Genomic DNA, 26223 nt, shown 5'->3' on the forward strand with positions numbered 1-26223 from the left:
TTTTTTGTTCTTTAAATTTCAATTGGTAAAAAGAAGCTCGTTGGCAAAAGTTATTTGACATCGATGCATTTTGTTTTCTAAGAACAATATATTGTTGATTGCAAATTTGAACACGTTAACAATTGTAATCACGAAGCTCAGACAATTCTTCGCAAACGTACGCGTATATACTGTCTGTAGTGAAGTGGAGATAATTTGCAGTTACATAAACAGGCGAATTTGGTAGCTGTTTACGTTTATGTGTAACAAGTCATACTACTACTCTTAATTACTACTCTTCATAGTTGATGAAGTAATATATTTATCTTCAGGTGTACGAGGAATTCTGTGGTTTTCTAGGTTATCAATTTTTAACGACGATATCAATTCTGTCCCTTATAACTCTTAGACTCGACAGGTCTGCAAGTGGAAAATTGCATGGGGTTCATTTCGATTTTCTTATAGATTTTTATGTTCTAAAGCCGAAAAATACTTTTCATATACTAGTAAATATTGTGAAAGTTTTTTAACAATACTTAATTTTATATTTTCATCTTGTGTTGAGTTCTTAGTTTAGTATTCTATTATTCAGTTGGAAATTTAGCCGAAATTAAGTTTCCTCACCCTGGTTTCAATAGTTTATGTATCTAAAAGATTCCTGCAGGATGCTAGCGGTCTACTATTTGATGATCAAGTGAAAAAAGTGCAGAAGGAAGGCAAAAACGAAGGATTGAAAGAGAGATGAAAAACTATACAAGGAAATTGAGTAATAATAATGAATAATAATGGGAAAGAATCATTCTTATGAGGTTCAATGGTTATCATGTTGTGAGCATGTTGCAATAAATAGTTGATTTTTATCATATTTTCACCTCAATTCTGAAAAAACCTTATTGTTATAGAGAAAAAGGGAAGTTGTTTTTGAAATCAGCGTGAAAGCATATAATATTAGGCATATTGTAATTCAGTGAAATTATCACATGAATCTGGAAAATATTTTTTTTGCGGACCTGTGAATTGACAAGAGACTTGTTTACTATGATATTACAGTTTTCATCTGTCCATTTAGTTCTTCTTTATTTCTTCTTTCTTCTTTAAAGCTTCATGTATACTGTAACGTTATTTTTGTGAATAACGGTTTGCCTGGCTTGGCTGCAGTCGGTAAAGCATGAGTACAAAATTATATGACTCTGGTTGTGGTTCTTAGAATACAACTTAGACAACATTCTTATAGGCTCGCTCAGGAGCTCCCGCAGTTCACTGCTCTTGGACAATTTATATAAATCTCTGGAACGTATTATTTTCAAAGATTTATACGAATTTATATACGTTACAATACATTGTTTATAACTTTTACTTTTCCAGTGACAGGTTCTTCATTGGGTTGCATCAATGCTCTCGAGTAATTTTTCTATAATGATCAAACTCATTATTATTCAATAATCAACTATTCAAGGATTCAGTATTCAAGAATTACTTTATCCTTCTCAAACCACAAAAATTTTATTCTAAATAAAGAACAGACTCCTCTCCACACACAAGCTCAAGCCTTCGTGGACGAGATGCATGTCAATTTCTCTTTTCTTTTCACTTAAGGATTATTATGTCTTTATTGTACAATACTTATTCTGATCATGTGGGATAGATTACAACCTTCAAGTGTACATGTTGATCCATTTGAAATTGTACTAACTGTGAAGTATATTCAATTGTGTATTTATTCCATGCAATAAATGAATTTTAAAGTGGGCTCCGAACCACCGGGAAGCGATTTTACATCTCATGAATTACATTCAGAGGAGTTGGCTGAAGCGGTCAGAAAGGGAGTAGCAGGTGCATGATTCTCAACTTATCTAAGCGATAGCTTATCAGCGCGACCACTGAGTCAAACCGCTCCCCAAATTTGATTGTCTATAAATTAAAAATATTCAAAATATTTGTCTGTTTATCGTTAGGGCTACTCTTGCATATAAATGAAAATAAATTCCAAGTACCCTTCTTAAATACTGATTTGCTGAATGCTAGTTGAAGAATTGTCTTTAGCGCATGAAGAATTAATTGGGAAGCATTCAATCAACAAATCATGTTGTCACAATTAAAATCTTTGTTTTAGATTTCCAAATTGTCAAATGAGTGAGCTGAAGTAACCTTTTATTGTAACGAGTCAAAACGTCAAAACTTACTTTGTGTAGAATTGAAGAACTTGGGCCATACCTACTCATCTCATGAGGATTGATCAGCTGTTTGTTTGAAACTAGAATGTAACACAGACTTATGTGCCACGAACACGCGAATTTAACTTTTCATCCGTTGATCCTGATGCTATGCTTATTATATCTGTATTTGTACAGAAATTGTAAGTCTAAGATATAGCATAGCTTCAGCAGATGGAAAGTGAAATGCGTGTGTTTGTGGCCCATAAGTCTTTACGTATCTTTCAATGAATGCGATCTGTAAAAGTGAATTGACTGTTTTCACACTTCGACACGACACCGCACGACATCACAGCAATCTCTCCGATTAGCTAATTCTCAATTTGTCAACCCAATCAGCCAATCGAATCTTCCTGTCCTGTCATCCCGTGTCGTGTCATCCCAGAATAGGTTAGTGTGAGAACGACCAATAACGTTCAATGTGGATGGTACATAATATGGGCTTTAGTGGAGTTGAAGCTCTTTAGATTTTAGAATGAGATAGTGGTAAACTAAAACATAGAATTCAATGATAATTATCTTCTTTTTGAGGTTGTTAGCTACAGCTCAGAATATCGGAGGATTTTCTTCAATCTTTATTAAGCACAGTAGGCTCACGAGTAAATGTGATTATAATATCAAACCCGGCGCGCAGGCATCAGTTCTTATTTGAGTGAGTAGCAACCGTTTAAAATGCTCAGTAATTCTAATTTTTGTGTTATCTCATCGTGCGTCATACTCTTTCGGGATTACTCAATTCCAGCACACACACTCACACCTTGAATATAGGGTGGGGTTATATTCAGGTGATATTATAGCCGAGTATTATGGCAGACTATAACACTTTTGTTACGGGCCTGGCGCCCTATTAATCAGGATTGTATGGCAATGTCGTATAGACGAACGTAAAACCCAAGTGTTTTAATGACTGAGTAGTGTGGGGACGCCCGACCCCCTCAGTGTCCTAGCCCCAGTCAGCCAGGCCTGGGTACCTCGTCAAAGCTCGCACGGCCAACTCTCAGCTTTCCGCAGAATAATGTGCAAAATCACACAGAGGAACGATCAGGGGGGGAGACACTGAGACACACATCCCGGCGTCAACTGAATCACCCTAGGCTCTCTCACTTGCTATCTACTATTGTCTCTCTCCCACTTCCATCATTTGCTCATTGTTTGCACCCTCTTCCCTTACCTACATCTTTGTTCACCCCGTGCACTATGACACACGCCACGCACAGATTGATTTTTGGCGTGTGGGACGAAAATCGTTGATGGAGACAGAGACAACAAAAAGAAGAGAGAGTGGTGTGCACCTTCCAGGTTATTGCATGAAAATGATCGTCGTGAGACTCGTTTCGTTCGCTCTCCACTCTCTACTATGGCTAATCAACTTGACATCGCTGCAAAGATTCAACAAAAGCTAATGCCCACTGGGTCAATTAATAATAACTGGAGATAATTCACAGACAGTAACGTAGATAGTACATTATCGTGATAGAAAACAATGCATACTTCGTGCATGTAATGAGAAAGCGAATGAATATTTCTTATCTTTCTAATTTAATCAACTGTGCTCACCCTAAATTCTATATTCACTTTTGCTCTAGCTCGGATTAATTTTTATTCATTTTCTCAGCCTTGATTGATTGCACATAAATGTTGAATGAATACAATCACATAACTCTCACAAAGAATGTGAAAGTTAAAAAGGTATTCAAGGTAACTCAAAAGATCGTCTTATGTTCTTTAAGGTATTATCTTCTGTTCATGTATCTACTCTTACTATTTGGATTATCAATTCTTTATTCATTTTATTGAAACATACCATTCCATAACATAACATTGAAAACAAAAGGCAGTATTCCATATATGGCTCATGATAATACCATAATATGCTAGTCATTCTCCCCATCGATGAGTCTTTGGCTGGCTTTGCCAATTCTATACTTTGCATGAGACCAGGACCACAGATCTAACTATGTTTACGTCTATGCCAGGACGTATTGCTTTGTTTTGAGAAGCAGTAAAAAACTCAGTTCGCCTCAATAACATCCACACCTTTCTCCATAGTAAAAATTAGACTATCAGCAATTTAGTATCTATCTATTCATGATTCTCATTTCAAAATACATGGAAGAAAGAGGGGCTTTGAATTACAAGCGAGTTGTGTGAAGCCTCTGCTCGGAGGGGAAAAATTGGAAATCTAGAGAGAATAGCCAAGCTTCTCTGTTGAATAAACCCGACAACACACAAGTCCATTGTTGCCATAGTAACACTAACCGCCGCTGCCACTCCCACCCCACCATCAGCCTTCAGCGGTTGACCTGTTGAAAAAGCTCGTTCCACTTCCTGAATTTATGTGCAAATCATTCTATAAGTTCTGATTTAATATTCTGTATAAAGCTATTAGCTATTCTACTTTCGATTAATTAAGAAGTTATAAACATAACTAGCCGTCACTAGCCTAGCACACACACTATGTGTGTGTGTTTGTGTTTGGGTGTGTGTGTGTGTGTGTGTGTGTGTGTGTGTGTGTGTGTGTGTGTGTGTGTGTGTGTGTGTGTGTGTGTGTGTGTGTGTATGAGTGTATGTGCGTCTGTGTACACGATATCTCATCTCCCAATTAACGGAATGACTTGAATATTGGAACTTACGGTCCTTCCCCTATAAGGATCCGACACGAACAATTTTGAACAAATCCAATTCAAGATGGCGGCTAAAATGGCGAAAATGTTGTTAAAAACAGGGTTTTTCGCGATTTTCTCGAAAACGGCTCCAACGATTTTGATCAAATTTATACTTAAAATAGTCATTTTAATCGTAGATAAGTAGATAAGCTCTATCAACTGCCTCAAGTCCCATATCTGTAAAAATTTCAGGAGCTCCGCCCCATCAAGGCAAAGTGTGATTTTGGATTCCCAATTATCAGGCTTCAGAAACAATTTAAACAAAAAATTTCAAGTGGAAAAGATTGAGCATAAAAATATCTACAATTAATGTTCAGTGACATTTCTACCTAAAATTGAAAATAATCTCGAAATTCGAGAAAATGTGATTATTCCAATTGCAAACTCTTGATTCTATTAAATAATTCACTATGAAGAGATAGCAGACCTCGTGTGTTTCCAGCGTTATTGTCCTGTCACCAGCTGGCTCGGATCTTTGAAATTTGAATAGTAGTAGACTTGTGATGCGCGGGAACACTAGCGTCAGGTAATCAATTTTCATAACGGCAAGGAAAGTTGTGTGAGTGCGCCACACCAGATTTCATATATATAGAGGCTCAGCATATTCTAATGGGTTTTTTAGAAGGGTATAAGTATTTCAATTGTGTTTATGACTTATTTCTAAAGAAGAGTTATTTCTCATAACTTTTGCTTTATCATAAAACATTTTTGAATTGGCATTGCATTCTATTTTGTAATAGTATTTTCTCTTGTTGTAAAATTTTTATTGCTTTTATTTCGTATTTCTAAGATGTTGTAATTTTATACTTCTGCCAATATTCTAATTCCATTTGAAAGGGCGAGATAGGAAAAACCCTTTAGATGACTAATGCCTTTAAAAACAAAAGACATACATTGGCCTATCTTCACTTTCACGGTTGAGATTTGGTGAATTCATGGCAGCTATGATAATTAAATCTAGTAATTCAAAACAAATATTCATAATTCTTTGAATAAAACGTAGATTTCAGTTATTATTTGTGTCGAAGCTGTCAAGAGTTTTCGATTCACATTGAATTCTCTGTGAAATGTTTCACCTCATCAGCCACGTCTTCGTCTCACACTTATGTAACACTATAACATTTATGTGAGCATCATTAACAGCAAAAAAACGAGTTCATTAAATATCTTTTATTGATCTCAGTTCATTATATTCCCAAAATTCTTCCTAATACCGCATTTGAGATATAATATTTAAAGAGATTTTCTAACTGTTTAAAATGGTCTTGTACATAAATCTTGAGAGATATAAACTTCCAAGAACCAACTATAAGTAGAATCTTGAACTTTGGGTTTTAGCAAAACACGTTCTCCGTTCAATATTGATTGGTATTGTAGTGTTTTTCATTATTGCGTTTGCTGGTGTTGTCGTTTGTCGCGCGTTTGTTGCGTCTAGGTTTGCTCAGCGCTCACACTCCGGAGATTAATGGAGCCTAGCGCAGGTCTTCGACCATGATAAATAGCGCCGTGTGCTCCTGTTACAACGGAGTGACCGATAAGGAGGATGGCAAAAAGAAAGAAGGAGGTGGGGAAGAAGAATAGGAAGAAGAGAAAGAGAGAGGGTAGTTGAGAGGGGGCAACCGAACAGAGGTCACGTGAATACCATGTCGTCGCCTGTTAGATATTGGATACTTCCTGACAGAAAGGAAATAAATCCTTTACAAGCTCTCGCCTCTTTTAATTTTAAGAAAGAGAGAACCACCGAATGGACGCCAGAGGCAAAAACGTGCCGTCTCACAATGCGAGTAATTGGCATAAATCTTGAGGATGTACGAGAGAAAGAGAGAGGAAGTGAGTGGGAGAAGAACTAGTAGCGACCCCTAAATCAGCAGTTCACCAGCACTTACAAAAAAGCATTGCTGCTTTGCTTTCTCCGTTCCAGTAAGCAAATTGTTTCAGGAGAATCATTTCATATTCTTCCAGCTTTCCTCTTGTATGCAGGCCGAATAATATCTCAGAGTTATTCTATACAGCTGTACTTATCTTTTACGCTTCTAGACGGTGAAGTACATATTTTATAATTCAGATGGGAAAGCTGCTCTCCATTCATCACGAACTTTCCGTAGTTTATCTTCGCTGGTGTTGCAATAATTGGGATTATTGTTGAAAGATAGTTGGAGATGTATAAAATAGAACTGAGATAACTTTAGTTTGGACACTCTGTTTGTCCATTACTTGCAGTTTGTTCAAAGGTTTCTTAATAGTTCTATAGTAATTCTGAGGAGACCAATTTTCTAATTGAAGAGGACAATGAAATGAAATAAATAGTGATTACCTGCATTCAATTTAAATTGTTGGCGAATCCCTACCTACTTCAAATGGACGCACATAGATCTTCATGCAAACCTCTTGGCGTTGGTAATGCAAACCTCTGCCCGTTGGGAAATTAGCTTATTCTCAGTCAATGTCCTTCACTCCACATCCAGCTCTTCCTTTTGCCTCGCCCACCTGCTACGCCACAACTCCATTCCACTATTCCAGGTCTAATTCACTCCGCCGTATCTTTATGAGTCTGTTTCTACTTTTCAAATTGAAAAAGGCATGAAAACACTGAAGGATTTCCTCTTGTTTGGCCACAAGAAAGTAATCTCTGGCCAGTTATTGTATTATTGTGGGCCTAACGAAAACAACAAAGTTATAATCGATTATTATTAATTTCCATATCCATGAATATCCAAAGTGATTGAAGATGGGTTTTCCATCGTTGAGCGTTGAATTACTATTAACTAAATATTTTTTCCCACTAATTTTTCAAGTTAAGCACACTTCTTAAGCTGTTTTTTCTCAGAAGACCATTCTATTCTATCTTTGCTGATATAAGAATTACTCGACTTGAGCCAACACCAAATTAGAATTTTTCATTTTCGTTGACAATAAATAGTATATCATTAATTCGTTACACAACATTTTCAACTTTCTGGGTCTTAATGAATTTTAGTTCACTAGCGAAAATTATGCAACAATCGAAACTGGTTACGAAATTTTAAAGATAAAATGAGTGGTTATGAGCCTTTTGACAAGGGCAAAACGGTTTATTCTATTCAATAATATCACATTGGAGTGGATTTTTGAAAAAAATCTTCATTATCACTTCATAATTATTGCAATTCTTAACACTTAGGATATGGCTCTGAGTTCAATGTGCTTGAGAACGTTCAATATCACGATGTAGAGCCTGAGTTTCAATGTTACATTTTCATTCAAATTCTTAATAATCAGATTTTTTAGGTTTTCCGTACAGCCCTACTTCATGGTTCAAGTTGATTGTTTATTTAATCATCAATCTGTCATCTTGGCCACAGCTCACAGCCCATGTATATCCAATCACCGAAGTCAAAACTTACTAATCAACTCAATCCAATATTGGTAGAGGTTCTACTAGAATAATATTATTGAATATAGTGTAATATTGATTAGAATTTCTTGCAACATTGCTGTTCTTCAAGCAAACTATCGAATCGTTTCTAGGACATAGAACAAAATGTGTATTGTTTCAGTATCGGGCATAATTTAAATTATTATATTGACTTGAAAAAAAATATTTGATTTTTCTGGTTTTCAATACAGTATTATATGGAAACTCTTTGGTACTGGAAGGTTTTCCAATGAATAATGGTTGAGTTGTTGTCAATATTGATTGATTAAGGACAAGTCCCAATTCATTTTGATCAAGCATGGACAGACTCTATCTGCCAATTCTTTGGAAGAATTAATTTGTTGTGAGTGTTGACTGAAGTTCGGGCACAATATTATTTGTTGTAGCAATTGAATAATGTGTCTGCTGCGTGAAGTGAACTGCATGTGGCTACAGTTCTCTTGCAAATGGAACTGTGGCTGGTGGGGGTGAGAGAGGTTGTGCTGGGCGCAGGGCTTATGGGAAGCTTTCATTGGGTCAATGGTGACACCTTCTCATCCATTAATCAACCAACTCACCTACTCTATTCCTGGGCTACAAATCCACTCTTGTTCCACCTTCGAATTATTTTGGCTCATAATGACTTAATGCTATTTTACATGACCAATGATGTTCTTTTTTTGTCACGAACTATTTACTAGAAGTAATTTTCTAGCTGATTACAGCAAATAACCTTGCGTCTTATCAGTAACATATTGATCATGAATCTTCATCAATGGCGTCTTCTTGTGGTGTTTATCTCTTGTGAAGTGTGAAGCAGCATTCAATCAGGTTTTTACAGTCTTATAATAAGAAGAGAAAATACAGGTATGCTTTCTGTGTTATTATCTGTGTGCTTTTATATAGTGTTATCTATTCACGTTTCAATTTATAAAATTACCTACAATAGTTGACCAATCAGGATCAACTGTTTTGACTCAGCTAATCATATCTATTTGAATTGTATTTTCATTGATGACATTGGCTATATGAAATCATCTCACATGCTTTATCTTTAGCATCAGAGCTCAGTTCAAAGATGAATCGCTATGCAAAGAGCAAGCCAGCAAGGAGCAAATAAGAAAAATCGGTAGTTACAGGAGAGAAGCAGACAAAAAGACAACTCTCCGAGCAAGCTGGCATTCCATTCTTGTGGGATTTTGATAAAATCTCACAACAATGTTGTGAGACAAAATAAATTCACTTGGGAAATCAAAAGAATGACAAGGAGTGATGATTGAGTGTTTATGGCTTGCATTGATCGACAGAGGTGGGGAAGAAAGGCGCTCTTCCTTCGCAAAATTGCAATAATTAATCTCTTCAGAAAAACTATTTCTGTTGTTGACCTACTTTGAATACATGAATCATAAGAAAATTGTAAAATAATCAAATCTTCATTATCTATTATCTATCTTATGATATACAGCTTAAACTTTTTGTGGCGAATGATATGAGGACCAGAATTGAATATGATATTCAAATTCTACACGTATTTGTAGTATGTGTTGTATTCATAAATTTGAATTTATATTCGTTGTGTGGCTACCGCAAGATATTCATATTTATGTATGAAAACATAATGTGAAGAAATTCAATGTGTACATGCCACAACCGGTGTGCACAGTATTGTTTTGTGAATGATAATGTTAGCTTGTGGTTTTACCAAGAATGTTCCTCCATGATCAGTATTTTACTAGTATCCAACGCCTCCAGATTTTGAAGGTTTTCGAAAATTGGCCCCATACTCTGTATGAACTGAAAATGAATATAACAACGAAAAAAATATTCATGAAAATGAACATCACAACGAAGATTAACAATATAAGTTCAGGAGTAATACAAATATATAGAATTTGATTGGAGATTATTAAATTCTCAGCGGTAGGTAGATACTTGTTCTAGTGAAAGCTGTGTAATTTCATACTCTCATCACAATAAGAGGTTTCTTGCATTTGCAAATCACAAATGGAGCATTATAAGTTTGTTTCTCAACTTGCAATAAACTGATAATTAAGGAGCCCTGCTCAGATTAGAGAAGCATTATTCCTCCATTTCAAAATCGTATCTACTGAGTTTGTTACGACGGCATTATAGCTCGAGGTTCCATCTCAAGGAATGTTTCCCATTAAGCGAAATACGCTAAAGCGAGAAATTAAGACAGTCTAGCACATTTATTCCACTGCTTCGAATTCGTTGGGGAATGTCCCACGCAGCAGCGGCAAGCAACCATCTTCTCAGCTAATTATTTCTCACTTGTCACAAAATGTTTCTTGCTATCTCGTTTATATAGAATGTTATTAAGAATTCCTTATGCTAGAGATAATTTCAAGTTATGAAGATAGAACACCGAAATACTATAGTCCTATTACAAATACAATAGTTCAATTCAATTTAATAGATTTGTTGCCTCTGTGAGAGTCAACTGTAGGAGTCATCTGAATTTCTAGTACCAGAAAGTAAATCTAGGATTCTAGCTATATCAATATCCCATTCAATCATTTGTTGACCTTCAGAAACATTCAATTACAACGAGCTATAAGCTACTGAACTCTTCAATAGACGCCTATTGATCTATAACTACTTATTGTTGATTTGTATGATTTCAACATTACATGACAATAAATTTTAGTTTAAAGTGTTATTGGTTTTCTGTATCATGAGTGAAAAAAAAATATTATGATAATCTATAACAACTACGTCCTGTTCGAAAATACAAATATGTAATATTTTCCCAATACGAAGGGAAATTGTGGAGAATATCTGGATGAGCTCCTCAAACTTGAATAATACCCATTTTTTGAGTTTCTTTGCTTGAATAAGATTTGACTGCATTGTATCCTTTTCTATGGATTGAGATCCACTTTTTGAATGTAACTTCTTTGTTTGAAATTATTTTACTGATCTATTGTGAGCGGTTTTTTCTAGCTTGTTCAAAATGGACATACCTGTCCGATGGTTTGAAATAGAACAACCTACAAGGTGAACAAAATATGGAATTGGCGAATACCAGCAACTCTCCCCCTCCCACCTTACTAACCCAATTATCCACCGTTATTTACAGCCACGTATGTGCAGTCAGTTGACTTTATAATTTGCACTAAGCTGTAATGCATATAGTGCGTCATTTCAGTTGTCAGTGTCATTACCGATAATTGCATTAAGAGAAGTACTAGATGTAGTGTAAACATTGGTGCGAATAATCAATGTTTGTTAATTGTTTGCCGCGGGGAGAGGGGATCATTGTCTATAGACAGAGACAGTGCAGATTGCAAGTCCTTTGAGAATTGGGCGGGTGCACATATCAATACAACGGGACACTGTGCTAAGTCAGGTCTCTCTGCAGTTGCATGCTAATTTCACCACGAGTGGGGAAGCCAGATTCATGTTGGCTGACAATTGCATTAGTCCACCTTATCAATAGTAACAAGAACAATGTCGACTTCACGGTGCATTGCACTCATTATGCTGCAGTTTCGGCCGAATTCATCTATTATCAAATAATTTCATTTCATCTGGCTATTGGAGTAAATTGATCACAGGATCTAATGATCATGATAATTATCATTTTGATGTCAGGAAAACTTTCCTAAAACTTGACAGTTTGATTCTACCTTCTGACTGAAGATAGAGACAGATAAAATGACTTTTTCACTTTTATTTACACTTTACAATAAATGTGATGTGGGCGAAATTGAGAATTGGGCGGGCGCATATCAATACAACGGGACACAATAAAAGATGATAGTTCAGCAGGAGTCATTCCAGTAAGGAGCCAACTGGGCCTAAAAATTATTTCCAAAAATATTTATTTCTACACTAAATCGGAGAATACTACCAAGAAAGATATATATAATAAAATTTTATTCCATTTTATATAGAAGTATCAGCAGGAATGAATTAAAAAATACAATCCTCCATCACCATTATTTGAATACCAATAGAAATGTCTAACTTATGGCCGGATTAAAGACTGCCGGCTGGAGACCCGTGTCACATGTAAAAGAACAAGGATGAAAAAAGGAGCATAATATTTTAAGAATCCCGTATTCAAGCAGCCGAAATGAGGTTCCTTCGAGCAGTCAAAGGATATACTAGGATGGCTTACATAAGAAACGACTTAATAAGAACCGAACTGAATGTAGAGTCTTTATTGCAAATATTAAAGAAAAGTAGAGAAGACTGTTCTAGCCATCTACCTCGTATGCCAGCAAATAGACTTCCAATTCAAGCTTGGCACTACAAACCTGATGGGAGAAGAGGCGTCGGACGACCGATGAAGAAATGGATGCCGGAACAGGCCAACAGAGCCTAAATCCTTGAATGCCGATGATGATGATGATGAATATTTTAAGAGGTTTAAAGATACTCTAGCACTCACATTCGCTGAGAAGTGATTCTTAGAGAAGATTCTATTTTACCTCAATTTTAATAAATAACTTGAATAACAACTTTTGGACTTGCTTCACTCACTCACTTATCGACATGGCCTATGGCAGCTTCTCAGCAGGAAAATTGACGAGATTTTCGAAAATTATCTTCATTATAATAGACAATAGATGAACCACAGTAATTATGAAACTATCTTTACATTTTTATAATAATTTCGATATTCAATAATTATAATTTTTATTACCATCAAGATTTTAATTCGAGTATCTAATACACTAATTATTTAAAATATCAGTTCCAATTCCAAGAACCGAACAAATATCCGAAAAGCATCAACATACATTATTATAATTATTTTCTTTATCTTACTTTGTTAAACCATTTTCCCAATGTTGCGTTCCCGAAGAATTAATTCCAATGTGATAAATTTGATATGCGAATGCTACTGTGAACTTCTAACACGTGAATATAACTTCTCATCTAACGTAGGTACTCTATGAAATGCTAAATAATAGTTGCTTTATTATGTATTGTGATGAGTGGAATACTAATCGATTACAATATCTCAGTTTGCTCTGTGATTTCAATTCAGGTAGACGAATACATACATTTAAAATTATTATTATAGGTATTATCACAATAATTAATAATTAATGCTCTACACACAATAGATTCAGGAACTTATAGAGGAACTGTATTTTCATTAACGCATTAATAACGTAAAAGTCTTGTATTCACTAGCGAGGCTTCACTGTTTTCGTGGAAGGCGGAGGAATCTTTGAGAATCCAGCTGCATCGAAAACTGGCATGACATCTCGAACCCTGAGACTGGCGGCTGTCATAGCATCTATTAGTCGACTGAAAATAGACAAAAATTAGGTAAACATTCCAAAACATTTACGAAATCTGAACCAGATATTATCACTTAAGATCTATTCCCTAATTATACTCAAATGTAATCGATGTTTCAGATTATAGTATTGATTGATGATTATTATGCTAATAACCATAACATGCTTCTTTAGTACCTATTTAATTATGGAATTATTGGCTCTTCAGCTTTTGGTTTCATAATGATTAGGTATATTATGCTACATGTATAATTAGGATTCACTTTGTTAGGAAATCCAAGACATCGGATTGGATGTCACCAGAGGTGACTATTCCTATTTTTAAGATTATTACCACATATTGATCTACAGTTAGTTGCTGTTCGTGTAGTTTTGTAGTGTTATCTTAAATTTGGAATTCTTTGTGCGTTGTAGATTAATGGAACCATTTGAATTCTAACTGAAAATTTATCAGTTGGTAGAACTCTTGAAGACTTTACAGAGACATTGCAGGTGGCAGTCAACAGAATCAATGTTTGGCTAGCTTATAAAATTGAACTGGTTTATAAAAGCACTGGCACTGGCTTATAAAATGAATGAAGTGAAGTAAGTTCATGTTGGCTTTACAGACAGGAGAGTTCAATGTATCCTTCCAACACTCAATAGTATATTACACCCTATAATGGGCTGGTTTATAAAAGCACTAGCTTTAAGGCTGTGCAAAGGCTAAAATAAACTTTCTACTCGTGATATTTTTCAAAGTTTTCCGATTTGTATATCATCAAGCTATAAAAATGAAAAGTTTTCTCAGGAGAACATTTTTTTCCGATCATTACTTTTTGAGATATGAGCGCCTGAAGTTTTAATTTTTGGGACAGAACATTTCAAAATCGGTAAGATATAAATCCATGAGATTTAGAGGATGAATCATGGTATTGTTGATCTAGTAAAACAAAAATTTTCTGAAAATGTAAATTTTTGAAAAAGTTATTCAATTTACCAAAAATAACTCAACTAAAAGTTATTTTTGGTCATTTTTAGTAAATTGAATGACTATCTTAAGAATTGATATTTTCAGAAAAAATCTGGTGTGGCGCACTCACACAACTTTCCTTGCCGTTATGAAAATTGATCACCTGACGCTAGTGTGCACGCGCATCTCAAGTCTACTTATAAACATAGATCTGAGCCAGCTGGTGACAGGACAGTAACGCTGGAGACATACGAGGTCTGCTATCTCTTCATAGTGAATCATTTAATAGAATCAACAGTTTGCAATTGAAATAATAACATTTTATCGAATTTCGTGCTTATTTTCAATTTCAGGTGAAAATGTTACTGAATATTAATTGTAGAGATTTTCATGCTCAATCTTTTCCACTCAAAATTTTTGTTTAAATTTTATCTGAAGCCTGATAATTGGGAATCTAAAATCGAACTTTGCATAGATGGGGCGGAGCTCCTAAAATTTTTACAGATATGAGACTTGTGGCACTTGATGGAGCTTATCAATTACTATTTGTGATATAAATTTAATCGAAATCTTTGGAGCCATTTTTGAGAAAATCGCGAAAAACTTTGTTTTTGACAACATTTTCGCCATTTGAGCCGCCATCTTGAATTGCATTTGATCGAAATTGTTCGTGTCGGATCCTTATATTGTAAGGACCTTAAGTTCCAAATTTTAAGTCATTCCGTTAATTGGGAGATGAGATAAACACACACACACACACACACACACACACACAACACACACACACACACACACACACACACACACCACACACACACACACACACACACACACACACACACACACACACCACACACACACACACACACACACACACACACACACACACACACACAATATAGAAATTTAGAAATTGGGGTACCTTAATTTTTTTCGGAAAGCAATACTTTCCTTACCTATGGTAGTAGGGAAAGGAAAGTGAAAAATTATTTTAATAGATCAACAATACCATGAAGAATCTATCCTCTTAGTCTCATGGATTTATATCTTACCGAATTTGAAATGTTCTGTCCCAAAAATTAAAACTTCAGGCGCTCATATCTCAAAAAGTAATGATCAGAAAAAAATGTTCTCCTGAGAAAACTTTTTCATTTTGATAGCTTGATGATATACAAATCGGAAAACTTTGAAAAATATCACGAGTAGAAAGTTTATTTTTAGCCTTTGCACAGCCTTAAAAAAGCCAGTTGTTTATAAAAACACTGACAATGGCTTATAAGATGCACTGGCTGATAATGCACTGGATTATAAAATTGAATGAAGTGAAGTAAGTTCATGTTAACTTCATAGACAGAAAAGTTCAATGCATCCTCCCAACATTCAATAGTATATTACACCTTATAATGGTATATTATAATGAAATATTCTATCCTATTCCAACACTGCAAAGTATCTAGGCATGACGCTGGATTCGGGGCTTAGATTGAAGGGGTATGTAAATAAGAAAAGAGAGCAGCTTGGTATCAAATTCAAGAAAATAAAATGGCTATTCAGGAGGACATTGAAGTTGTCAATTTATAACAAATCTCTACAGGCTATTGCTTCTCAAGCCGGTGTGGACATTCGGATTTCAACTGTGGGCTGCACTCGACCATCCAATGTAGACATCATTTCCAGGATACCACTCACGAGTTGTGTAGACACTCCCTCTTACATCAGGAACTCTGGTCTCCACCGCGACCTGGGAGTGGCGACAGTCATCAGTGAAGTTCAGAAATTCGCAGAGAAACACGAGGCAAGACTTCATCGGCATGTGAACGTGGAAACAATCCAGCCTCTCAACGTACATGGATTGAGAAAACTTCCCATGCATGCAAAGAAGACTTCAGCGCAGAAAGCCGCATGAATTGGATTTTTTCATTTTGATCAATGATAGATTCCTCTGTTTCCTTTCAAATCAGAATAACTTAGCATTGTCCAAATAATATTCGAAAACTAATTACAAATTCACATCATGAGTGATGAGAGCTGCAAAAAAATGTAGACTGGATTCGCAGATATCAGTATCAGTGGAAGTGTCCGGTACAGTGGAAATATCAATCCTATGAATTCTAATGGAACTATTCCCACCCATTCCGGCCAAGCGAGTATGAATGGTCCCATTGTAACTAATGGAAATAGTCACGGTACCATCACGTTCACTGCTATTGATATATAGGAATCCAGCTTTATAATGCCAGAACATAAACTGATCCGGATCCAACTTTTAATGAACGATAACTTTTAGGAGAAACGAAGAACTTGTATGGATGCGATTTGATGCACAATGAAATTATCCGTATTGATACAGTCCTAAAGTCAGTATTCCTGTAAAATTCGAATTCAATGTGGTTATTCATCATCAATTTATGCATGAGTTCAAAACAGTTACTTTCTTGGTGTTACGTGAAGAGAGAGCTTAGAGGAAAATATGACTGAGTAAGAAAGAATCAACAAGTGAGAAATCTCTTCTTTTTTATCTGAAATGAGAGTGGAAAGCCTCTAAATAGAGAATCCCATTCATGAAGAATGAGATTCCTTATGCCTTATTAAAGAATGGAGGATCTGCTTTAACTTCGGAACTGAGATTGGCGTGCTGTAATTCAAACCAAACAGTTTTAAAAACTCCTGAACCTCCACTTTCTTCCATGATCCTGAGAAAATATTCACTCTTATCAGTACCAATTGTCTTCCCATTTCGCTTTGATCAAGAACTCTTGAAAAAATGAAACTCAATGATCATTGTGTTCCAGTCTTAATAATGAATTAGAATGAAGACATCAATTTCTAACAAGCTTGTGAACTCTTATTATTGCTATACCAGTAGTTTCCCAGCTCCAATTGTACTTCATTTCTCTCCTATATTCAAATTCTATTTTTTCTGTTTTATTCAAAGTATGCCATGTTGTAATCCACAATGTAATTTGCATAAATAAAGTAATTCAATCGATCAATACTATCAATACTCGTATTTCAACCTATCAGTTGTAATACTTACGGTATGCCTATATGAGTTGTAATGGAGGGGAAAATAGCATGATAAATCTATAGATGATGAACGGAATAGTTCATCAGGTGATTTATTACTTATTCATAACACAAACACTGAATCGGATAAGGGAACTAAACATCATCTCATTAACATTGGGAGAAAAATCAGGCATTAAAAAACTTATCAGGTCAGCAAGAAGAATATCATTATCTATTGAAAACGCAGTGAGCAGAACAGCAAGCAGAGCAGTTTTGACAACATTTTAGCTAAAGAGCTTGGAAGGTGGCAACATCACCATCTCCAGGGGCATCATTTTCGAATTAATTTTAGAATATCATTCACTGAACAAATCATAAAACTGTTTCAAAGTTATAATTGGATAAACATAGCTAGTTCCGACGTTTGACTTGAGGCTCCTGTCTCCAGTCAAATCAATCAACTAAAAATTTTCAGCACATATTTGTTGAACCATTATACAGATCGAATTTGTTAGACAATAAGATTGACTATATATCCTTTATTAATCATACAGCCAGACGTGCTCAATTTCACTATATTATCTATGGCTTTTATTGGTGAGGAGTTCCTGACGGAAGTTTCACCTCGCCTGAATATATCATGAGGCCGTCAATGGGCCTTACGACTGTCATACTTCAGCTGGGATCGACTGTTCAACGTGCCCATCCGATAACATGTCTGTATGCTATGGAGAGAAACAATGATCATTACAGGGAAACATTATGTGAAAGCCCATGGGATATTGAAAATCGATTCAAAATGGAACTTTCAATGAATAGCTGACAGAATATAAGCTGCATTTTGAGCTAGTTGACCAGCCCGGGCGGGTAACTGCTCCTATTCTACAATTTATCATCTGTTTCAATAATGTTTTTTCAACATATAACAATCAAATAAATGTTCTTGTTTCATTTGTAGCCTGACCTGTTGTTGGCGATTGACTTGCGTCCGGTTGACCGACCCAGACCAAAGCCGGCGGCCGGCTCTGTGGGGAAGAATGTGGCGCCATAGAAGTCGAGTCCGTTCTGTAGGAGGATGTTGCACTCTTCCAGTGAGGCAAGGGTTACTCGAATTATCGGCGGTGGGCCTCCCACATTGGCCAACTCCGAACCCTTATCCTGCCCATCTTTGCCACGTTTCTCTGGCTGACTTGTGGCTCCTATCAACAAATATCCAAATAGTAAAATATCAAAAAATCTGATTGAATAGCTTGTCAAACAAATTGCTATTGACAATTATTATTGAATAGCATTCATTTAAATTATAGTGTCATTATTGATTGGATTAGACAACAATAAAAAAACACTTCAATCAGATTTTCATTGTTTTTCGAGTATATTTACTGAACAGGTAACCTGCGGTATAGCAGGTCAGGGTCAGGTTAGCAATTAAATGAAATGATTCAGTAGGCAATCTAATTTGCACTTTTATACAAATTTAAAAAAATCAGTTCCATTGAAAAATTCAATTAATGGATGAATTTGATGAATTGCTAACCAATGAATGAATGAATGAATGTATTTTTTGATAATAATTAATTGATTCGCTGGATTGCCATAACAAGAACAAACAAAAGTGAGGAGTTACTGAAAACTAGACAGTCTTTGAATCCGATGGCAGAGAATAATTATTCAAAGACAATCAAGATAATAAATAATAATCAAATTAGTAGATGGTAATGTGCAATAATAGACACTGATCAGAGAAAAATATTTTTTCATAGAAGATACTAGTAGTTTTTATCACGATGTAAATGATGTGACATGGATTATTAATACCTGAAATGAATATTCCATAAGCTCATACCGCGGTTATTCTATGTATCCTAATTCAAATGGGAATACTCACAAACTCAATTTATTATATAAAATTATTTCTCTATGAATACCAGTTAACCGACAAGATGTAAATAATTAATTAATAATGGTTTGAGCATTATTAATTCGGCTTCATCCAGTTGGGTTATTCAAAATAGGGAATCTGAGTTTTAGGGCACGTTGTAATGCGGTTGGAACGCTTTAATAAACAAAGGGAGGCCAATTAGTATTCGACAGATTGCCCCCACATGTGGCAGTCTGCATCGTTAAGCCATTATGTCTCTAAAGGTGAAATTGTACACAGTTCCTACTTTATTAGCATTCACAGCTTCAATAATTCACCTATTGGATAGTGCACTCTCATGCAAGTTGCTGGAAATGTTCCACTTTCAGAACAGTGTTATGAATTTCAAATATAATATCGAAAAGATGAGAAATTATAATTTTCTATTGCAATATTGAATTTAATAATATATGTTCTGAGAGGAGTTGATAAAATATGAGTTATCATGATAAAATATTATTCTATAACAAGGGTAGTAATTACATTTTCTATAATTACACATCCAAGTAGCCCATCAAAATACTTTATTTGATACTTTGATGACGCATCACTCTTGGCCATATTGTCATATACCTCTTCAACCATTAGCAGTCACCCATCCATCATTCTAAAGAATTGATATTGGCTGAACATTCCATTGATGATTATAATTGCAGGGATCCAAATCAGACAAAATTTGTAAATCAAGCCAATATTTCCAAATATACCTGTTTTCCTCGTTATTGGAAGAGTTAACAACAATCTCATAAGAAGGCTTAATCTCCTTCAAATAGGTTGTTTGTTGGATTTATTAATTTTATTGTTCAATGCATTTTACGAGATCTTCTCATCTTTGTTGGAAATTATTAATACAAGTGATAGAATGAGAAGTTTGAATGAAGTGGACAATTGATTGAGCCACAAAGCAACTACTTTACTCTATGGTGACTTTCCAATTCAACTCATGAAAAAACTCCCTAATTGAAAATTAATTATCAAAGTAGCTACTGAGCGTATAGAGAACAAATCAATAAATCTCTCATTATGCTTCTCCACCCCTCTCTGGATGCCCAAGCTTTGAACGAAAAAAGCTCCTAGTATTCAGTAATTTGTCAATTATTCAAAAGAGAAATTTTATGCAAAAAAAATATTTTGAAAAAGATAGTGTTTCTACAAACATCAATCACAAACTACACAATTCAATATCAATGTATCTAGATGCATCAGTAAGAATCAAATGCTGGACAATATAGACTGATATAATGACAGGCTTATAACATAGATATAAAATTGAATAAAATAGTGAAGTTCCGTACAAAAAGTTCAGGAAAATCCAGTTGTGTTCAATGAAGATACGTAACATAATATATCGATTCTTGGCCACTTTACAATACAGTATGGTAAAGGTGGCCTCTAGAAAAATGAAATGTGTTTGACGGAATTGACACAGCCAATCATTGGAATATTGACCCGCTTCACTGCTGCGTTTTTGTAATCATGTCCCATGTCCCATCTACCTTCAGGTCATGCGAGTGACATGAGATTTCCAAGAGATGGAAACTAAACTAAAACTAAGTCTATGAAGAAAAAGTGGAGATGCACTTCAACTATAAATAAATTCTTTAAAGTCGATATGGTCTGTTGATTCTTGATCGTATGACGATTTATCGATTGTTCAATCATTAAAGTTTTAGCTGCAGAATAGAATAGCTTTATGCTAACTGCTTGTCCATATTTATGTTAGTTACACCGTGAATTGAGAATCATGATACTTTCATCAATGGTATTCTTTGAATGAATCGCTTTTTCTATATCATACTCTGATATCTCACCAATTTGAAAACTAAACCACCCTGGGTTCCAATTAGTTCGGGATTATTGGACTCGAACGGCTCTCGTGTTCTTCATCTTAGTCCTGCAGCTTTACTTTTTATCAGTACTTTTTGTAATTTTTTACCAATCACACGTAGTCACTACCAACCCTGGTTAGTCACTAAATATAGTTACAACTAGCTGCCCTTCCTTCTACATCTTCAAGATCAAATGATATTTTGATAATGTGGTATTTTGACCATTGGTCAATTTGACTAATCTTCAATGGACTCCTGCTGTCTCCTCATAATACAAGGAATTACGTAATTAGAAATCCAATCAACACACTTTTCGGATCGAGCTGCATACCTTACAGTGTAGATTTTATTTTCATTGAATTGTAGAAATGTGGCAGTGATTTTTCTGCCTTTTGCGACTATAATAAGTTGAATAGGTTTCATAAGACCTGTTATTAGAATATGTGTACATTTGGATAAGTATGTTGAATATGTGTATATTTCTAGGACTGACCTTTTTGTAGAACCTAGCACCAGTGACTTTGTGGAATCCCTTTTTGAAAGTTGCCTGGTAGTCGTCGGGCTCGGCGAACTTGAAGAGGATGCCAGTGGCGGTCTTGGTGAGCGAGTAGGGTCCCTTGAAGTTCATCTTCTCGCAAATGGCCGACGCCTTCTCCATGTTGAGCTCGTTGCTGGGCGTCAACAGGAAGGCGCCCTTCGACAGGAAGTGGTCGGGGTCTCCGGCGTCCTGATCCGAGTCAGAGTCATCGTTGTCAGAGCCGGGTGCATGCAGGTGCGCACGCGTGCTGCTGCTGCTGCTGCTGCCGCGTACGTCTGCAGCGGACGCCGACTGCTTGACCGCAGCCGCGGCCACGCTACTGTCCGCTCTCAGCATTTCTTCCGCCTCTGCTGCCGCTGCACTACTGCCGCTGCCGCTGCCGCTATCACTGCTTCCGCTGCCGCTGCTGCTACTTCTGCTGCCCTGGCTGCAATGTGACCCGCTCGGACTGACGTCTCGCGACGCGCGTCTCGGCTGCTCTGCGCCCGTTTCCTCCTCGCTAGACATTTTTGTACTTGCACTCGCTGCAAATTTAAATATCCCTGGCCCCCCACACCTCTCACTCCCCCCACTATCAAACCGAAAAAAGAATACCGCAAATGGCATCTCCGCCTAGAACACTGTTTTGCATATGTCGAATTCAACTTGCCTCCAACATAATTTACTTCTGTCGAGCTACATTACACCTGAAACAATGCTGGTGTGACTCCATTTCACACAACATGAATCCGGCTGAGTTGTTGTCTTTTCATTCTGCAAGATAGTATTCATTTATAGAGGAAATCGAGAGAAGACTCTTCTCTATTTTCCTGGTGTTCCATTGCACGAAACCACAAAACACTGCTGAAATGTATTGAAATAGAACTAATTGTAACATGGTTCTCTATTACAAGAGATATATAAATCAATTTTCAAACTTCCCATGGATAATAAAGAGGTTGATCATGTTAATCATAGCTTTTTTCTAATAATTATTGTCTTTGTCCTGATTTGAAAAAGGAAATGTAAAGTCCATTTGCAAGCTATGTAATTTCGAATGAATGATGAATCTATTCATTGAACTGTAGGTGGACATTTCACATGATAGCCATATTCCATTTTTTCCTATCCTCTCATCAATTATTTAGCAGGGTTTTAATTTTGAATGTCAAATCTCAAGATTTGCTACAAGTGACTTTTCTCAAATATCACACTATTCTTTCATCATAAATTGGCAGTGTGCTTCAGTATGAACATTCATATTGAGTACGTATTGGAACGTCTGCGGAACTAAACACAGGAGGTGTTTCTAAACTTCCTACCAAACAAAGACACTCAAAACTAAAACTACTGCAACAGTCGTATGGGAATGCGTCAAATAGTCGAATTATACATGAAATGAAAGATAATTCAATGCTCTACAATCTCGTAACTAGCACAACATTCTTGTTTCATCAATTGTTGAAAAGTTATAAGACTTGAAAGAGCGAAAAAATGGAAGAAAAACTGGTTTTTAAAAGTTCATCACTTCAGAACATAAATATCTCGAAATAAACTTGTAGGAAATTTATTAGGCTTCATTTTTATGCAGTTTATTTATGTCAAAAAATATCTAACCTTCAAGAGCGGATATTTCAGAAACCATGAGAGATATGGAAAAAATGTTGAGGTTAAAACTTGTTGGTAATTTTGTAAGCTTCAATTTTGCACTCGGTACAAAAATGTTCATAAGATGCATGGTTTCCGAGATATATGCGAAAAATTAAGAAAATGGTACTTTCAAACGACTCCCACCGCTTTAGCACAGGGGGTAGGGGTAAGGACTTTTGATATGTTAATCCTCTTTATCCTTGAAAGAGCTGTGGAGTTGAAAATTGTGTTCCAAACTTTTCCCTCTATAATCTTCCGTTGACTGGACTACAATGCTCTAATATTGTTTTGAAATGCATTTTTTTTTCAAATTATATCTAGGTGGACAGTAGATTGCTTCAACCTTGAGATTTTGTGCGAGTGTTTCAATTTCCATTAGTGTGATCTGAGTTTCCGAGAACTGTGAGTTGCATTCTTCTTGATGATTTATGTTGTCTTTGGTTATTATTGCATTGCCCCCGCATGAGCTTTGTTGTCTGGATGAATAGTTTGATATATTCTATAGCCTTTTTCTTGAATTAATCAGTTGTTGAATGAGTTTCAGACACTAAGCTTATATCTATTTTATTTGCCTCTTCAAATATTTTTAATTCAAGTTTTCTATTTATAATGCCGTAGCATTCCAAGTTAGTATTTTCAGTTCTCTCGACTCCATCTACTTGTTTGAGGTTTGTTTAGTACAGGTGAAGCAGTTTCTAAAATATCGAGCCTTTTCGAGAAACTATCCAACTATTCAACATAATGGAAATAACTTCCATAGACCACATCTCATTTTTTTGTAAGAATTTATCTGCAGCAGACTGAGGTTCATCTCCAGTAACTTCCACATGACTCACAAATTCATTCGAGAATGGAAGATCAAGAATCATTACCCGAGTGAAGTGAGGTCTAAGATTCAAGTCGACGGTTTTGCATTTCTTTTTATGTTTATATGTTTATATTTATGTTCCGCATTTACAGCGAAACGCAGCAATAGATTTTCATGAAATTTGACAGGTATGTTCCTTTTTGAATTTCGCGTCGACGTATACATACGTTTTTTTTGTTGAAATTTTGCATTTTAAGGATAATACAAAAGGAAAAGGAGTCTCCTTTGAACGCAAATATTACCGTAAAAATCAGACTTTAGAATTATTCATCACACACCGATATGCCGTCAATCATTGCCGTTAATGATTAGGAGATTATTCAAAATAAGTACCTAAGTGAGGTATCTTTATTTCAAAAAGTATAATACATTTTGTCCAATAGCTTTTTCCACTGAAACTTCGAGGTCAACATTTTTAAAGTCCAAAAATTAAAAACCAGAAGATCCATTAGAGCATTAATAATATCATATGAAATTCATATTAATAATACATTCATGCCAGATTTCATCAATTTCTAAAAATGTCCATGTTCCATGCAATAGACCAAGACTTAATAAGCTATTTCAAATACCGTTTGTCAGAACCGCTCACCATTTCAATCCCTACCTCAATAGAGCAATAGACTAAACCCATTCTGTGACCCCCCCCCCCCATTATATGACCGCTACAATATATTCAAAAAATCTTGTGAAAAATTATGCTGCTCAATTGATGATTAAATTAATATTTTTTATTTCTACTGATTCTTTATTTTTTCAATTGTTTCTTCTTTCTTTGTATACCCATACATATTTTTCATACCCCTTCACTAACTTTCCTGAATCTAACTCAAATATCGTTCTCTTCTAATCTTATTAGTTACACTGAATCGTTGTGAAATGAAGTTCGATATTATTCTCTTTTGTTTTCCTTTTTAATTGTAAAGCTATAGATTACTTCACACCGACACCGACACGTCAGGACATGACATAATTCACTCTGATAGACAGAACTAGAGGAGGCTGTGGTTTTTAACTACGATGAGTATTGTTTTCCCACGAATCAAAAAGATTGAATCAAATCAATCAATGGTTTCATTCAATTAAACTCAAAAACACGCAAAAGAATTCAAAATAAAAGAACAATAGAATAGATTATGTCGATTCTTTGGTCCATTTAAAACTGCGATGTTTGAATAAGTCCAACTCTTGACAGTTAGTCTGGAGTTGAACTTCTCTCATGATTGAAAATGATGTGCATCCCATTGAATATGTATAACTCAATGAAACTAATAGGTGAGTAACATTTCCAATCATTGGGATTCAGTTTATGATAACGAGAAATTTGTATCATCAAGAAAACTACAACGTGAATCAGGTTACCACTTTCTCCTGCAATTCAATTGCATAGTTATAATATTATAGTATCATTATAATATTATATAATATATTGGAAGTTGTATTATCGTTTCCTGTTACTAGTTCCTGTCACCTACACTCAGTATATGGTTCTGCTAGTGGCGGCAAATAAGTGTACCTAAATAATATAATAATATTTTTCTAGTTCCAAGAATATTGTATTTGTAATTTGTATCCAATTAAATATTTCAAGGTAATAAAATTAACTATTATTACAATAAGGGGTATAAAATTAGAACATCACTAGGTTGAATGAGATTCACTTATTATAAAGTTGATGGTTGACAGCAAATCTGATCATCAAATATTGATCATCTTACTAACGTTGAAACGAAGTTTTCTTCACTCACTAGAAAATTTCCATCTCGTCCAGCATTCTCCATTAACGTTCTACCATCGTTCCATATTTATCCACTATTCACATAAGACAGTTACGATGTCTGGTGAGGAGTATAAAACCAGACTGGAATATTGATCATGTTTGAATGAAGATGCACAAGTAGTGATTGAGTTGAGTGTTTATGCCAGCTCTGGCAATAACGATGTCT

The 26223-nt window shown here is 35.5% G+C and overlaps 1 protein-coding gene across 1 annotated transcript; it reads right to left on the reverse strand.

Annotated features, from left to right (window-relative positions):
- Positions 1–12805: 12805 nt before the first annotated feature.
- Positions 12806–22316, reverse strand: LOC111052532. The gene is made up of 3 exons (XM_039439661.1): positions 21612–22316; positions 18457–18691; positions 12806–13538 (listed from the first exon to the last, which is right to left on the reverse strand). Exons 1-3 carry the CDS (start codon positions 22285–22287, stop codon positions 13418–13420), a joined length of 1032 nt encoding a protein of 343 aa, XP_039295595.1. The 5' UTR covers positions 22288–22316; the 3' UTR covers positions 12806–13417.
- Between the last annotated feature and the right edge of the window lie 3907 nt (positions 22317–26223).

The sequence above is a fragment of the Nilaparvata lugens genome, chromosome 1 (assembly GCF_014356525.2).
Source record: "Nilaparvata lugens isolate BPH chromosome 1, ASM1435652v1, whole genome shotgun sequence".
Classification (NCBI taxonomy): domain Eukaryota; kingdom Metazoa; phylum Arthropoda; class Insecta; order Hemiptera; family Delphacidae; genus Nilaparvata; species Nilaparvata lugens.

Excerpts from the sequence above, each read along its gene's own strand:
- LOC111052532 (XM_039439661.1), bottom strand. The coding sequence starts at position 22,287 with ATGTCTAGCGAGGAGGAAACGGGCGCAGAGCAGCCGAGACGCGCGTCG. Across the intron at positions 18,692-21,611 it reads GCAGAAAAATCACTGCCACA|GAGCCACAAGTCAGCCAGAG; the intron begins TTTCTACAATTC and ends ATTTGTTGATAG. Across the intron at positions 13,539-18,456 it reads AAGTCAATCGCCAACAACAG|TCGACTAATAGATGCTATGA; the intron begins GTCAGGCTACAA and ends GTCTATTTTCAG.